The sequence below is a fragment of the Balaenoptera ricei genome, chromosome 3 (assembly GCF_028023285.1).
Source record: "Balaenoptera ricei isolate mBalRic1 chromosome 3, mBalRic1.hap2, whole genome shotgun sequence".
Taxonomy (NCBI): domain Eukaryota; kingdom Metazoa; phylum Chordata; class Mammalia; order Artiodactyla; family Balaenopteridae; genus Balaenoptera; species Balaenoptera ricei.
The window spans coordinates 99,994,448-100,012,570 of NC_082641.1; the positions used below are offsets into that span (position 1 = coordinate 99,994,448).

Here is an 18,123-nt window from a genome sequence, read left to right on the forward strand (position 1 = left end):
TGTTGTTTACCCTCAAATATCTCTTGATCTTCAGACATATTCATATTATAAAGATGTTTTAACAGCCTCTCCTACATATAGGGAAAAGGAGGATGCTGATTGAAAATTCTGAATTTGTCAGGTGGGCATGAAGTACTTTAGAAGACAAGCTAGCTGCTCTTGCCCCATTTCTACCACCTTCCCAATGGAAAAAAGTAATAATAATGAGGGAGGAGAGCTTTGTTTTGAGATCCTACCAACCACACTCAGTGCCTTCTTCTTATCCAGAGACATGTTCAGATTCTTTAGAGCAAGAATTTCAGTTTACCTTAAGGATGTGAGCTCTTAGCATGTTGCCAGTCTTGTTGCACCATTTGACACAACTTTTTTCCATTGTGAAACATAGTCACTCAACAACTTCACACCCTAATTTTGCATTACTTCTCACTTCCACTCTCTCTCTATTCCACTTTCAAGTTTGCAATCCTTCTGGGACTCCATCAGTGCTTTGACCACCTTTTTATTAATTCCCCCATGTATTTATAAAAATCTCTGGTCAGCATATACCACACTCTGAGAAGATATTCTGAATTTATTACTGTTTTTATTTCTTTACTCTCATTTAGATATGATTTGGGGAGGAAGGCACTAAATACACATGATCAGTCTCTATTAAACTGGAAGCCTTATTTTTTTAATCCTCAGTGTCTCATACAATAACAGATTAATAATATTTGCACACTAAATATTTGTCAAACCCAATTGAACACACAGAAAAATAAGAAAAATTACATTGTAGTTTTACCTTATTTTCTACTGATCAGGCTTGGCTATGAATTATGATTATTGTTTATTTTTAAATCTAGTTTACTTTCAGAGAACAGGGTATAAATTGCCACTTAAATGAATATTACAAAAGCAAACAACAAAACACCTTCAAAACATATACTGTATTCTGTTTCAAAAAATGTTTCAAATAATTTTTTAGTAAGAATTTTTAAGCAAGTTTATAACCTGCATATTTATTTCCCAACAAGGATGATTAAAGGTATACCAGTGTGTTTGTTTGTGTGTGTGTGTGTGTGTGTGTGTGTTCTGTATGTGTGTTTTAGTCTCTATTTCAGAGGATGCTAATTGCCTTGGAATGTCCTTTCTCCTTTCTTATTTTGAGGAATAACCATAGCTTTTCACTGAGCACATTGGACCCCAGATAAAAGTGTATATTTCCCAGTCTCCTCCACTTAAGCAACTTACTATTGGCTGGTCAAACGTAAGCAAATAAAATGTATTACTCCTGAAACATCTCTTTAAAAAGGAGTAGGTGTGCCTTCCCCACCATTCTTCATCCTTCCCCTTGAAATACATATGCGAAGGCCGGCCCTCCAGCTATGAACTTGGACTTGAAAATGGACACCAAACCCTAGGGATAGCAGAACAGAAAGTTGGATAGAGCCTGGGTCTCTGGCAACTTCAAGACAGTGCCTTATTTATCCTGGATTACTTCCACTATCTATGTTATATACTCTATCAAATACACCAAGGACAAGGAGAATAAATAAACATTAGATAATACAACTCTATTATTATCGTGTCTGGGATATTGTGATTGGTCAGGTCTCTAAGAAACAAAATGTTGTTAAGGAAGTGGCAGTTGCTGTAGAAATCCAAAGACAACTTTGGGAACTCAAGACAATTCTAGTCATTCCTTGGAAAGCAAGCATTTAATGCTCACCACCTGAGCAACTCTTTCATACTGGTCACTGGACCTTTTCAAAAAAAAAAAAAATTTTTTTTAAAACAAATAAATGTCAAAGCAGAATTAACCAAATTGTGGAATAATTTAAATGTTTTCTACTTATTAAATTGTTTCTAGCACAAGTATAATTAAATATAATTCTCCCATTCACAAAATAATTACAGGAGTTATTTATACCTATTAATTCATATTTAGTATATCACTAGTACTGTGGTCTAGCAGCAGAATACAGAGTTGTATAGTACATAATGAACAACTTATTTCCTGTCAATAGATCAATCAGGTGATAGATAAAATATATATAGATAAATACAAGTATAGATTTTTAAATTTTTATATTATGTCAAAAATGGAGGACTTCCCTGGTGGCGCAATGGTTAAGAATCCGCCTGCCAATGCAGGGGACATGGGTTCGATCCCTGGTCCAGGAAGATCCCACATGCCGCGGAGCAACTAAGCCCGTGTGCCACAACTACTGAGCCTGAGCTCTAGCGCCCTCGAGCCACAACTACTGAGCCTGCGTGCTATAACTACTGAAACCCACACACCTAGAGCCCTTGCTCTGCAACAAGAGAAGCCACGACAATGAGAAGCCCGTGCACCGCAACGAAGAGTAGCCCCCGCTCACCACAACTAGAGAGAGCCCGCACACAGCAACGAAGAACCAACACAGCCAAAAATAAAAACAAATAAATAAATAAATTTATTAAAAAAAAAAAAGTAGAAGTGAAGCTCTTGGGTCAGCCTGCATTCAGCCATGGACCATGGTCTGACAGCTAGTTCACCCATTGCTCTCATTCATTTCCCTTTCTCTTTACTGCTGATGCCACACATTTAAATTGTGGCTGTTTTTATGAATACATATTAAATATACAAGAACTCATAATTTGGTACATATTTGAGTTGGGGTTAAATTCCTCCTTTCCTTTCATTAAGTTTGTAATTCTTAATGAAATTCTTGAAGCTGTGATTTGTAACTGAGGAGACCCTGGAGAAAGATTCACTCAAATTGAAAAAGGGTTTTGTTTTTAAGGCCATTGAACTATATAGTATGTGGTTTTTAATTGAAATATGTAGGATTTAGGAAAGATTTCAATACATTTAGGGCTATACTGATGAATATTTAAAGATAAATGTGTAATTCGACCATCTTAGTTGCTTTGGAGAGTGACTGAAATGTTCCCTGTGCCAAGCTGTGGAGCTAGGCTTTCAGAGTCGGATAACATAGGCAGAGAGTTCACTAAGCCTCACCAACTCTTTCTGGCTGCCTTCCTTTTTTTCTACTTCATCCTTTCCTGTGTGCCTTTCTGGACAACCCAGAATTGGTGACATTGAAGACCTTGAAAATCAGACCCAAGATAGGAAAGCTGGGGAGAGATGGAAGTGAGGGCAAGAAATGACTTTTCTCAGAGGTTCTACCTTTATCCAGTTTCTTTATTCAGCATTTTAATATTGAATATCCACTGTGTACAATCACTGTGCTCTCTGCCAGGAGTACAAAGATGGAAATACGTGCTTACATGGTCTTACATGGTCTGAGGGAAACACACAGGTATAGACAATTCTGCTCTATAGAGGCAACTGTAATAATAAAATGGCAAAGTCCAGTGAGAGCATAAGAAAAGGAGCTCCTAATGTTGTTTTTATTTTATTTTTTTTAAATTTCACATAAATCTGTTCATCCTGAATTTCACTCTAATGCCAACCCTGAAACCTTGAAGTATCTTTATTTTTATTGTTTGCAGTTTAACATTTACAGAAGTAGTATAAGCTGAATTTTGTATTCCCACGAATAACTTAGATCATTTAGTCAGTTAATTTCTTCCAAATCTGCTTCCCTTTTATGAAAATATTTAGGGATATTTCCCAGTATGAAAACCTTAAGCTCATGTGATCCCTGAGCCACAATTATCAGTATTCCTAATTATTCCACAATCTACCCATAGCTTCCTTGTATGTGAGGCTAAGGAAAACCTCCAGGAATCACTGAACGCAATTTCAAGTTTGAGATACACATTTCTCCTTTGCTCCTGATGTTAGGTGTGGATGTTCTTAGACTTTTGATTGATGTCATGCTGTCCTCTCACCTCCAGATATGTGCAAACAATGTGTCCCGCTAGTCCTACTTTCTTTCATTTTGCTTTCCCCTTAATTCCATCATGCCTGTGGTTATAATTCCTTTAGTTGCAATATGATACTTTGAAATCGTTTCCGCAAAACATAGATGTGTAATTATAAGGATACAGTGTATTCCTTGTCTGGTTAATTTACTCATCTCTCACTTGGCTGCAATATCCTCTAACTCACCAAGTAAATAAACTGCAGCAGCCGTTCAATGTGTTCTCCACATGGCAGCTGTTAAGAAATTCTCCTTTTATTTCTTTCTAACTTTATATAAGTAGTGATAAATATTTATTTTATTTTCAAATTATAAAAGATTTTACACATGACATAAAATAAATACTGTATCAAATATAACCCGAACTTAACAAATGTTAACACTTTATCATAATTACTTTATATCAAGTTTTAAAAGAAATAAAATATTTCATCTATATAGCTGATGCCTCCTGACAGTCTTTCCCCTTCCTCCTTGCCTAAACTTAATGTGTATCATTTATTTTCATGTTGTATAAACTAAAACATCTGTGCTTCTACATATAAACAATATATACATATTGGATACATATAGAGATATATATTTTTAAATTTTTATGTTCAACTGAAGATTTTTGAGATTTATCCCTGTTGATACATATAGCTGTAGTTACTTCATTTGAACTAGTTTGTATTTACATACATCACTTACTAATAGATATTTAGGTTGTTTCCAGTTTTTTGCTATGGCAAAACAAACACCACCAAAAAAACCCCTAAAAGAAACATCCTTGTGCTTTTTCAACCCTGTGCACATCTCTTAGAATTTCTCCAGAACAGTCTAGGCTTTGTTCCTAAAATACCTGTATGGTAGGGTAGGGTAAGCACCTTATACAATTTATAAGACATTGTCAAAAAATTTCCCAGCACACTGAATTTACATTTGCACTGGCAATGTACAGAGTTCCCATTTACCCACCTCATCACCAACAAGTAGAACTATCAGGCTGGTTCGTTTTTCCTAAACTACTCAGAATGAAATACTTTCTCATTTTTCTTCAGTTTGCACTACCTTGATTACTAGTGAGATTGAGTATATGATTTTTGGAAATTTGGAGCATCCCTTATGTGAATTACTTCTTTATAAGTTTTATCCCATTGTTTGAGCGTGTGTGTATGTGTGTACGTGAACTTTCAATTTTGTTTCATTCATTTTTATTTCACCTGTTTGTATTGATACAATACTATTTGATTAAAAAAGATTTCAGGTTTTTTTGCTCAGTATTAGTACAGCTGCATCAGGTTTCATTTGGCTATTTGCTTGCTATATCTTATTTCTTTCACTCTGTATTCAATCCTTCTGTGTCTTTTCTTGAATAAATTATTTTAATCTATTTATACTTGTTATGATTATTAATATTATTAATATTTTTTAAGTTTGTTTTTTTTAAACTATCTTATGGGTTTGTTTCTATTTAGTATGCTTTTTTGTTTGTTTTCTTATTTTCTGCCATTTTTAGATTTGCCAAAATTCCCTTACTCACTTTTTAATCCTTATTTCGAAAGTTGTAAGTTTGTCTATTACTTCAGTAGTTGGTTGCCGTACAATTTTTCCCATGCATTTTTTTTTAATATTTTATTTATTTATTTATTTATTTATTTATTTATTTATTTATTATTTTTGGCTGTGTTGGGTCTTCGTTTCTGTGCGAGGGCTTGCTCTAGTTGCGGCAAGCGGGGGCCACTCTTCATCGCGGTGCGCGGGCCTCTCACTATTGCGGCCTCTCTTGTTGCGGAGCACAGGCTCCAGACGCGCAGGCTCAGTAGTTGTGGCTCACGGGCCCAGTTGCTCGGTGGCATGTGGGATCTTCCCAGACAAGGGCTTGAACCCGTGTCCCCTGCATTGGCAGGCAGATTCTCAACCACTGCGCCACCAGGGAAGCCCTCCCATGCATTCTTAACTTGATGAAGCCTAAAGCTAACCAGTGTCAGATAGATATTATATGATTCCTTACACACACACACACACACACACACACACAAATTCAGTGACCTTTACATGAAAAATTAGTATGTGCAAATGTCCTGGGGCAGGAAGCTGACTGGCAATTATGAAGACCTGAAAGAAGACCAGAGAAGTTTGAGAACAGAAAGGAAAAGGGGATCTTAATAGATTTGAGTATGGAGGGTCACTTAGGAGTGCTGTCTTGTACTGGCTAAAAAGGGCCAATTGTTTTATTTTCAGAAATCTTGTGAGCCAGTGGTGAAATAACTATTATTGAAAACAAAAGTATATAAACCTATATTAAGTAGATTACATTAAAAAGAAAGATTTTTTTCTAATTATTCCTAGTTATTCCTAACTATTTTACTACATTTTAATATTTATCTGTACTCCTGAGTTTATGTCTATTCTACTGGTATGGTGGAAACACTTTATAATGATGCACTCCTGCAGGTTTCTTCCCAATTTCACATTTAGTGATGTTGCCTTTACTCACTTGAAGTCAACCATGACAGGAGTTTACACCATGGAAACTGGCAAACTCTTCAAATCAGGACTCACTCACACCTCTAAGAACCTGTTATTAAACACTTATCAGAACAACACTGAGTGAGACTGTACAGGACCTTAGAGACCATGTTAAGAATTGATATATATCACAGGAGAAATGAGCAGGCATTGAAAGGCTTTAAGCAAGGAATGACAAGAGCACGATTCTGTTTTTAGAAAGACCACTGAGATTACAGAAGTGAAAAGCGAGGCAGGGTGACTCTGGGTGGCTCCCATGGTAAGTAATAGTGGCTCAGACTGGGATCAAAGAAAGGAAGACGGAGAGAAGTGAATGGATTTAGGAGCTAAAACTGAAGACCTAGCTCTCATGGTACTAGCGTGAACCAATCACATAAGACACTCATGTGGAAGAAGTAAAATCTCTGAGTCCTCTCTAACTTCTGGTTGGTTATGATATTTTCATTTTGAGCCCAATTGTGCCACCATGTGTCAAAGAGCCAACTTCACAGTTGAACAAACTTAGGCCTGAATAAGAGAGGAGGGAAAAGTCTACATATGGAAACATGAGATGAAGGGACTCATTCCATTTAAAAATAAATTATTTTTAAAGTAATCCATAACTTTTCTTTCCTCCTATAGACATACTAGTACATGTATGGTAGCCATGAGAATGGCCTCTAAGATCTCTGACTGCAGGGAGTGTAAATGATAGAGGATCAACTTCTGGGTTGTGAAATTGAGCATTTGACCTGAGGCCATGCTTCCCAAAAGTTGCCCCAGACAATGGCTTAACAGGGCAGAGACACTAGGCAACCCTGTTATAAGAGGTGCCAGATTCCTTAACTCCATGACTCCTCAACGACCTTGCCCAACTTTCCTTAGAGAGACATTGCCTAAAATGCTTCCACCCAGTTTTCCTATCTTCACAATCATCTCTCCTACACTTGAGGTTGAACCTACATCGTGGTGTGATGGCCCTGCCGGTCTTATTTGATTCCCTGACTCTGCCTTGTGTCTTTGGCACATCTTGAGTGGTTGTCACTCGGATCCTTCCCCTAAGTGATAGCAGACATATGTAGTGTAGGTTCCTGGGTCCAAGAGAATTTTTCACTTCCTTCCCAAAGGTCAGACAGCTTTTATTTCTACCCTAGGAACAGGAGATCATTGCCTATGTCTTAGAGGTTAGAGGGTTTCTTGCCGTCCCCCTAATTCTGAAGGCTTCTGTCTCTTGCCTGCTCTCAGTCTCCCACATGAGAGGCCCATGGAAAAGGGGCAATGAGTGAGGACAGGCTGCATTGTGTCTGGGCTCCTCGGGATTATAAATTGTCATGATAGCACACACTCTGCCTTTAACTATTCTTTAAAGTCTTAGCTATTTTCTTTACTCACTTTGGTGTGCACTGCATCTTTTCCCTTTGATTTGCCAAAGGTGGAACTGTGAGTGCGTCCCGTCCTCACGGGGCTTGGAGCTCGTTGCAGTTCAGCTGATTTGGCTACCTTGTGATCTCAGTTCCCTGATGGTCTCAAGAAAAGTTACGATTTTTGCAGATTATCTGGCTTTTTTTTTTTTTCATTTTAGTGTGAGATTAATGTTCTCCATGATTGCTACATGCTAAGGCAGAGGTACAGCCCTCTCCTTTGTTTTTAAAAATCAGTTATGAACCAGTGGGGAGAAGGATGAGGGGAGGGGCAAAATAGGAGTAGGGGATTAAGAGGCACCAACTACTACATATAAAATAAATAAGCTACAAGGATATATTGTACAGCACAGGGAATATAGCCAATATTTTATAATACATTTAAATGGAGGGTAATCTATAAAAATATTGAACCATTATATTGTACACCTGAAACTAATATAAGATTATAAATCAACTATACTTCAATAAAAAAAAAAGTTATGTTTCTGTATTAGGTTTTATCCTTCGTGGGTGTAGCAGAGTCAGAGATAGAACGTATACATAAATAGTATATTATATGCTAGGCATGTGAAATCATTATGTTATCAAACAGTTGGCACTCTTTTGATAGGTATTCCGTAAATTTATTGAAGGAAAACATTAAGAACAATGGAATACACCACTCAGTATTAGTCAAGGTTGCCATAACAGATTATAGCGAGACAGGAAGATATTGTTTGTAGTATATTTTGCTTCGGGTCGCTCTTCAACACAATTACCTTGTCCTTTCCACCAGGTGGTTGACCAGATTGATACCCTGACTTCTGACCTACAGCTGGAGGATGAGATGACCGATAGCTCCAAAACGGACACCCTGAATAGTAGCTCAAGTGGGACAACAGCCTCCAGCATAGAGAAGATCAAAGTGCAGGCCAACGCCCCCCTCATTAAACCCCCAGCCCACCCATCTGCTATCCTCACTGTCCTGAGAAAGCCAAACCCTCCACCTCCTCCTCCACGGTTGACACCTGTGAAGTGTGAAGACCCCCAAAGAGTGGTGCCCACTGTCAATCCGGTAAAGACCAATGGCACCCTTCTGCGAAGCAGAGGCTTCCCAGGGGCACCAAACAAAATTCCAAACGGAGACATTTGCTGCAAACCCAGCAGTAACTTGGATAAGGTTCCAGTGCAGCCTCTGATGCATAGACCTGAAAAAGACAGGTGCCCCCAGGCAGGGCCTCGGGAACGAGTTCGGTTTAATGAAAAAGTCCAGTACCATGGCTTTTGTCCTGACTGTGACACCCGGCATCACATAAAAAATAGGGAGGTCCACTCACACAGCGAACCTGTCCACCCGCCAGGAAAGCTTCCTCCCCATGGCCCTGCCCAGCCTCCTCCCCCTCATCTCCCTCCTTTTCCACTAGAAAATGGGGGGCTGGGAATAAGCCACAGTAACAGCTTCCCCCCACTCAGACCTGCACCTGTGCCTCCTCCCACTGCACCAAAACCACAGAAGACGATCTTGAGGAAATCAACCACTACAACAGTGTGATGTATGCCATTTAAAAAACTTTTTTGTTTTTTTTTAAATTCTTATATTATAAACATAAAATAATACGTAATGAGCACTTTCTACTCAAGCAATAAAAAGCCCAAATATATTTATCCTGCATTCAGCAGAGTGGCATAAAAATCACCGGGTAAGTATGCAGTATGTTGTTTATGTCCTGGCTATACACTGTTTAAGTTACATCATGAAACCACAGAATAACGGAAAAGCTGAATATATTGTTTTTTCAATTGACCTGTGACAAACTGTGACATGTAGATTTCACATATTTTGATTTACCATAAGAGATGGGGTTAGATTCATTTTATTCATACCTAACTCATCTATGCATTAAGAACATGCCATACTCTGACCTAATGCTTTTTAATAAGAAATTTTAATACTGAAAGACTATTTTATTATTTTTTCTAAAGATGTTTGTCACTAGTTTTGCATTATTAAATGCTGAGGATAATACCAGAACATTTATTTTCTATACTATACAATTATGACTATATGTTCACCTATATATGTAATGAAAGATTTTGGTCTGTGGAAATATCATATGTCAATAAACAATGGTAAATAATGGCAAAACCAAGTGTTCCTCAGAAGTAAAATGAAGCAGTGGTTCATTTAATCCCATGTTAGTTTGCATCAAAATGGATAGCAGCTCTGACAGAGTTTGGAGATCACAGTGAGTATATGTCAGAATTTTTCAAATTAAATATCATAATCCAGGTTCTCAATAGAACTGTACACATTTTCATATGATTTGCCTCCATTTTGGTACCTCAGGGATGATCTGTTGCAGGCCAACCCCTTTAGATCCTCCCCACTCTCAGCATGCCTCCAGGTCACTGCATAAACCAGCTCTTTGAAGCTGTAGGATGACTTTGCTCCTGCATCAGCAGGCTCTCTGCCTTCCTGAGGGATTCCCCCATTTATAGGAGAATCCTAGAGGAAAATAAAGATGTTTCTGGAACAGGATATTTTTAGCATTCGCCTTAAGCTGATTCTCCCTCAGAGCTGAAATATGCCAGGGTTCTTTGTTATTCTATAGAAGGAAGAGAGGAAATCCTTTCCTCCAAACATCCAATAAATGTGCTTCTCTTTAGTCAAATTTGCCAACTAAAGTCACACTTACCCATGGACAGAAGTTCATTTCCTAACTACCATGATTTGGACTGATCCTATGATTTGCCCTGGAGTTAGAAATGAGTTTACTCCCTTAGAATCATGATGACAGGTAAATGCCTGAGCAAAACGTGGTCATTAAGTGGCAGGAGTAGAAGGAGTCATCTTTGGTGGAGATTTGATTATTATGCAACTTAAAAAAGAATACTGTAATACTTTTGAATATTAGGCTTTTGATCGTAAAACTTGAACTTTTGCTACTACAGGAAAGTAGTCTTCAATCATATTTCTTTGTTGCCTTTTTCATGCTATATCATCATAATTTGGAATACTGTTTCTGAACAACTTCCTATTTAAAATGATAATATATTTTAGGCATAATTCCCTAAAGAAAATAGGTTTATTTTTTAAAGGAACAATCAAATGAGTAAAAAATGGAGAGGTCACGTTGAAAATTTGCTCAGCATGATTTTTGTTCTGTGTGTGTTGGACATGAAGATAATGCAAGCAGAATAAATCCAACTTTTCAGAAAGTTACAAAAGGCAAGACCAATAATCAAAGGCCAGAATCTAAAGTTTATTAACTGTATGATCAGTATGTTTAATAGATGTGAGCCAGGTAAATAAATAATTGACATTGAATACCAAAATAACACATATATTCTTAACGTTGTGATATGTTCATTTAGGCTTGATATAAATAAACCCAGGATTTTATCACCTTTCTAGATTTAAATATTTACATCCTTTCAAATGTCCATCCAGTGTGAGGCCTTTTGATATTATAAAGTCTTTGAAGACATGAAGTTTTTTCCCTTCAGCCCATCTTTCTTTCACAGCCAATTACTGTGACCTAATAATTACTTTATAGTTTGAGACTTTGACCCTTGTTGATGTCTGGGAACCAAACTGGACCTCAAAGTAGAGCTTACTAACAGCCACATATCATCCACTGAGCAGATAACTCATTTGCAATAAAGCAAGTTGAATAAGTTGGATGATTTAAGCTTGTTGATTAAGGATATTTGAGCCAGATGCCTACACACAACCTCTTGAGGTTCAAATCCATTTCTTGTCCTCAAATTATAGATGGAGCTACCCCGTGAAAAACCATCTTTTTATGTTTGATTAGTGACATATGCCAAAACCACAACACCTGTTTTTATTTAACAAATTTATAAGTAACTGTTGGCCTATAAAGCTGAGTTAAATCTCAACATAAAAAAGTTATAGTTATTGACCTTCTTCTCTTATTACAGTTTATTTATTACATAATCAACATTAAATGTTAGATTACAGCAGTGTTGGGACATTCCTTTTAGTTTATTTGCTCCATATGTTCCTTTTTTTTTTTTCACTAATGTATAGAATATATTGGGCCAATAGGTTTTTTTGCCCAATAATTCTGCAACATTCATTGGCACTTAGTCATGTCTCTAAATATATATAAACTTGTAAAACATGGAAAGCAATTAACATAGAGTGTCATAATATTTGCCTGGAAACTTGTAATTAAAGTGTCATAAGTGGCAGCATGGTTTTTGTAATCAGCCAACATTGCTTTCAAAATTTAAATTCTGAAATGCAAGCTCTGCACATCATGCATTAAATCATCATAAAACATGGTCTATATTTTCTCTTCATGAAGATACCAAAGCAGAAATGCTTTTTTCAAATCTTTAAGGGCAGGTTCTTTTTTCACAACATGGCTTTAACTCTTTTATTCACACATAGAATAGTGTACCAAAAAGCTGGCCTCAATACTCCTTTGAAGGTGATGTTTCTACAAAATGTAAAATGGTAGTACTGCTATGAAAACATCTATTCCTAGTGAAAGGTAGAACATATGGTTCAAAAAACTGTATCCATTAATGAAATTGGAATAAGAAAAATTTTGTCTTGTTAGTTTATTTTTTTTATTGTTTTTATTTTTTATTTTTTTTTAAACATCTTTATTGGAGTATAATTGTTTTACAATGGTGTGTTAGTTTCTGCTTTATAACAAAGTGAATCAGTTATACATATACACATGTCCCTATATCTCTTCCCTCTTGCATCTCCCTCCCTCCCACCCTCCCTATCCCACCTCTCTAGGTGGTCACAAAGCACAGAGGTGATCTCCCTGTGCTATGCGGCTGCTTCCCACTAGCTATCTATTTTACGTTTGGTAGTGTATATATGTCCATGCCACTCTCTCACTTTGTCCCAGCTTACCCTTCCCCCTCCCCGTGTCCTCAAGTCCATTCTCTAGTAGGTCTGTATCTTTATTCCCATCTTGTCCCTAGGTTCTTCATGACCACTTTTTTTTTTTTTTTTTAGATTCCATATATATGTGTTAGCATACAGTATTTGTTTTTCTCTTTCTGACTTACTTCACTCTGTATGACAGACTCTAGGTCCATCCACCTCACTACAAATAACTCAATTTTGTTTCTTTTTATGGCTGAGTAATATTCTATTGTATATATGTGCCACATCTTCTTTATCCATTCATCTGTTGATGAACACTTAGGTTGCTTCCCATTTTTGTGATGGAAGGTTATTGTATCTCCACTGATGAAAGGCAAAAAGAAAATAAAATTGACCAAAGTTCTCTTCCATCTCTCAGTGGTTTTAGGAGTCATAAAGGGAAATAAAACTGATATATTTTTTAGGCCATGCTTAAGCTAAATATAAAATATCTGCTCAAAAATACAGGGCATGCGAGAAGAGAAATTCCCCACGTTTCAATTTGATAATATATTCATACCTCCTCTCATTAGTTTAATAGTAGTGTATGAAAAAAATGTCTGCTATTAACCAAAGTGGTTTAATTAACCTAAAAAATTTTGTGTTTGAATTATGCCCACATCTAACTATTTAATGAATAAAGGAATAAGGCACTGTATTATACGGCTTTCTTTGGGCAGATCACTAGTTGCTTTTAATATGACCAAGAACAGCAGCTACACACAGTCTCTGAAACTATGCAAGACCTTTTATCTACAGGTTCTAATTATAGCTCTTTTTGGATGTTCTGTGAAGAAAAGGCTGAGTAGTTCCACATGTAATTGCACTGGGAATGGTGTAATCAAGCCATGAATCACTGCCTTGACTGAATTTTTTACCGTGGAATATATGCAGTAATGCAATGTTTTTGTGATTGTCCTGATTTAGTTTCTTTCTGCAGTTTCTCTGTTGGTAGCACATTTTGCTGTAATGTACACTCAAATTTGTAGCAAAATATTGCATTGTTGTGCATTGGTACATACTGATGATTTCTAAGTGAGGAAATGATTTATGAACAATGAAATTCTGTATCACATATTTAAGTAAAGTGCACAGAATCTGACAATTACTAGATTACAAAATCACATGACGTTTTCTAGGAACTGTGACACTTCATTCAGATTTTTAGACTAAACATTTTTGAATTTTTAGAATTGTGTAAATTGCCTGATTCTGAAATAATGACAGATGTGAGACTACCATTAGGGCAGGCAGCAGTGTTGAACATAAAACTGCATTAGCCGTACTTTAGTGGAACATCAGTTATGTAGGGTGTCATTTCATTGAAAGCCCTTGGATTTATCCATCTGGTCTTTTTGGAAAAACCTAAAGAAGGTCTGCAAATAACCGTCTCTTTAAAATGTAGTTAAATCAACATGGGGTATAGAATTATGTGAAGGTCAAGAGAAAATACGTAGGAAATAATGCTTATGATTTATGACTTCTAGACTGATCAACGATAGGTAAACTAATATGTTAACTGCTTTCTGAAACTTTACATACATTATTTTTTTCTAAGTCTCATATGAATGTATAAAATAGATATTATTATCCTGATTTACAAGTGAAGAAATCCAGGACCTCAGTTTCAGTGTTTTGCCAAAACTGACCTCTTAATAAGTGGCTGGCATTTTAGTGCCAGCAGGACTTCCCATACTTTCTTTCCCCACAGCATCACAATTTAATTGTGTTCTTCATAGCTCTGAACTTTGCAATTTTTTCCCCTCTGTTCTGAGGAGTTATTTTGACACTCAAAAGGGCTTACATAATGTTATTTTGACATTCTTAATATGTTTGATCTTTGCAGAATGTGAGAGGGATTTCAGGCAATTTCACTACCGTCAAAAATGAATGAGCTATTGAATAATGCAAGCCTCATTTTGTCATGTATTATACCAGAGGCTCTACCTTTCCAGTTTTTTCTCTTAAGTTCAAAGGCTGTCTATTATTTTGGATTTTTTTCCCTAAGAAGTTCTGATTTCATAGTATTAATGCCATTTGAAACTAACTGTGTCATTTGTATTACTGGTATTTCATTTGTGAGTTTCAGGTGTCTAACGTTGACCCCTACAGCTAAAAATAGCAATAGATCCACTCGTGGAACCACTAAAGAACCAGTGCATTAGAGCTCTAATAAAAGCATTTCCATCCTTTTGTTATTAGACTATAGATATGATTTTTCCACTATTCGATAATGTAGTTGTCAATTCTCCTCACCACCAAAGGGAATTTTGGACCAGCTAAATAAAACAATGTGTGCCCTTGGGTAGGTTAGAGTTGATGTTGACAATATGTGATATCTAACACTTATCAAGGGCTTGCATTGTGTCCTTCTTCTATGTGTTTTGTATGTGCTATTTTTCCCTCATAACATCATTTTTCCCTCCTAACAACACAATGTCTTAGACCCTATTATTATCCACATTTTACAAATGAGGAAACTGTGTCACTGCTGTTCAAGGTCATAGAGCCAGGAAGTGGTCAAGCCAGGATTGTAAGGCAGGCAGTCAGCCTCCACAGCCCACGTTCTCCACCACCTTTCAGAACTGCCCAAAGCACGGCCCCTGCACTGTGCACAGGTCATCTGTAGAGCTCACAGTCATTTCACCGAAACTTGCTTGAAAGTTGTTGGAAGATATAAGAACGTAAGTCAAGATAGACTAGTTCATGCTGTGGTAGCAAACAACTCTAGTATCTCAGAGGCATCCGAGTTATTTCTTGTTCATTCCAAGTTCACCCTGAGTCCAGGAGACTCTCCAGGGCAGGTGTACCTCAGGCAGTCATTCATCGATCCAGGCTGTGTTGAATGTGTGGCTCCACCACCTGGTCATGCATCCTCTTCCAAAACCACCACAACAGAAGAAGGGAGACCGGAGAATCTTAGCTGTGCTTTTTCCTCAGTCCTTGTTCGTGTCATTGGCCAACACTAGTGATGTGGCCCTTCCTGTTGTCCCCATGTGCTCAAGAAAGGGAAGGAGATCCACATATGGGTGAGGACCGATCATGCCAACCATGGTTTCCAAAGGAGTAATTTTTTGGCATGTGTATAATTTGAATATATTATAGACCTCATTTTCTTTCCTTTTCATATTACTTGATGTTTGTTTAATCTCACCATAAATTGTGATGCCATTTTAGTTTAAACAAAGATGGAGAGACAAGAAGTGAAGCTAACAACAGCCTTGCTTAAAAATTTATTGGAGGGAATTGACAGCATTTACGAAGATGAGGGATGAATTTTATCACAGCCTTTAGCTACCATATTTGAATTCTGTCTGAGATTACTCACCAACCTACATTTTTTAGTTAAGCATTTGAGAATTGCATACTAAATTTTCTTTAGTCAAATGTTTGAATAAAGAATTTTTCAGTAAATTAAGTTATTATATAAATAATTATCCCCATAAGGATAGATATACCTTATTTGATGATACTTATTTATCCCAATTAGTCAAAGTATATGAAACTCTACTACAGAAATTTGTCATTGATAATGTAAATTATGACATGTGTTTATAATATTAATTTATAGGGCAATATATTAGGATAAATGTATAAGTTTGAAACCAGAAGGCCTGGATTTGAGTTTCAGTTTTCCCATCTCCCAAGTGTTCTTGGTCAAATTGCTTAACCAGGTCTGAGGCTTGCTTTCAAATGAAGATAATGGTGCCACTCTTTTCTACCTAATAGAGTTCTTGAGTCATTAATCTCTTCCCTGTGTGTATTCTGGGCTCACCCAATCCTCCTTTACAAAGTAAGGGGCGAGAAGATTAAGACCAGCGGAAGGATGCTGCAATTTCACAAACCCCAAGTGAATGTCTACGGCATCAGGATCATAAGCTTCCGCTCTTCTTCCGCAGCAGTGCTGAAAGGTAAAATGGATGAGGCAACGCAGGTAGGCAGTTTTAGGATTCAAGAAGTCTGTAACCTTCGGCACAATTGAACAGACAAAATCACCAAATCATTCCACCTCATTCTTTGCATAGGTCAGAAACACCTCCCAAACTCTTCCTCTAGGTTGGAACTAAGTAAATTATGTATGGCAGCATAGCTAATTATTATCTACTCTATGTCTTGTTTTAAATTCCATTATGTTATTTGTATGGGATGAAAGCTCTGCTGACACAGAATGAGCTACACACAAAGTTCAGTCATAGCTTCTGCTTTATTTGCTCAAACTCCCACTATTTTTCAGCTCATGTCTCTCTTCTGGACACAAAAATATAAGTGATGTGCATTTCCCCTGCCTTACTTTGTCTAAACCTTCATGAGGTACTCGTTCCCCAAACTGCCTGCTTTCGCACATTTTATTTCTCCTAGAGTAACATGAACATTAATACACTAGCCATACCCCACTAGCACCCAATTTCCTAACCTTTTTTTCTCTGTGTTTCTCCTCTAAAGGATACCACCTTCCAAAATGTTGTTATAAGGCCCTAATGATTTAATGAATGGGAACATACTTTGCTGACAGTAAAACCTCACACAAATGCAGGCACTGTTATCAATTTATCATACTTCTTACCAAATTACTATGTTCCTTTTTAATCTGGTGGGTTGATTTGTCTTTGCCTAGGTTGATGCTAATGATATTTTATTCATCTCATTTATAAAGTAATTATTTTACATCGATTTTTATAGTTACTATTATCAAGTAAGCCTAATAATTTTCTTAGAACCTTGTCAGTTCACATGTAGAACTATTATTGATTTATTAGATTTTGTGAATTAGTAAGTCAGAAAATGAACATGATAGATATTCAAGGTGACTACAACAGAGAACACAGTTTATTAAACTGTTTTGACAAGTGTAGCTTAACTTTAATTATTTATAGTAATATGTAATAATAGCACATGAGTAAATTCATTTAGAATATAATTTGTCAAACTAAAGTCTAATACCACCGGGCTTTTATAACTCTCCTAAAAATGGTCAAATAAGAGATTAAATCATCATTTGTTTGAAAGAGGAATGTCTGTGTTTGTGATTAAAAGTATCATTTGTCAGTGATATTAGTAAAATTTGACAAAGCATTAACTCTTATTTTGCTTTAAACAAAGTCTATGATATACCTGAGTTCATGTTTCAGTGAGGTACCTTCCAAAAGGACTAAGAACTAAAAGTTCTTTGATCACAGTGATTTATGGCTTAAGTATAAGTAAATAAATATTGCTAATAGTCCAAAATTATCATCTGAAACTATTATTTTCTAACAATTCAAACTGCTCTTTAGGACAAAAATGGAATATTTGGATTTATTTTATCTATTTTTTCCAAAACTTCATAGTTGTATCAAGTAATGACTGCATTTTGCTTGATATTTGAAGTACACTACTGATGTTCTGTTTTTTTTTTTTTTTTTAGTAGATTTCTTTTTTTCTGAGTGGATTTATTATCAGTATTACAGAGAATTAATATTAA

The 18,123-nt window shown here is 36.5% G+C and overlaps 1 protein-coding gene across 2 annotated transcripts in view; it reads left to right on the plus strand.

Annotated features, from left to right (window-relative positions):
- The window catches only part of PRR16 (proline rich 16), a 168,195-nt gene extending 158,893 nt beyond the window's left edge, over window positions 1-9,302 (plus strand). For both annotated transcript variants that reach the window (XM_059919433.1, XM_059919432.1), the window contains one exon: window positions 8,544-9,302. In XM_059919433.1, coding sequence (XP_059775416.1) covers window positions 8,544-9,299 — 756 coding nt within the window. In that variant the 3' untranslated portion in view covers window positions 9,300-9,302. The remainder of the gene's footprint in view (window positions 1-8,543) is intronic.
- Window positions 9,303-18,123: the final 8,821 nt, after the last annotated feature.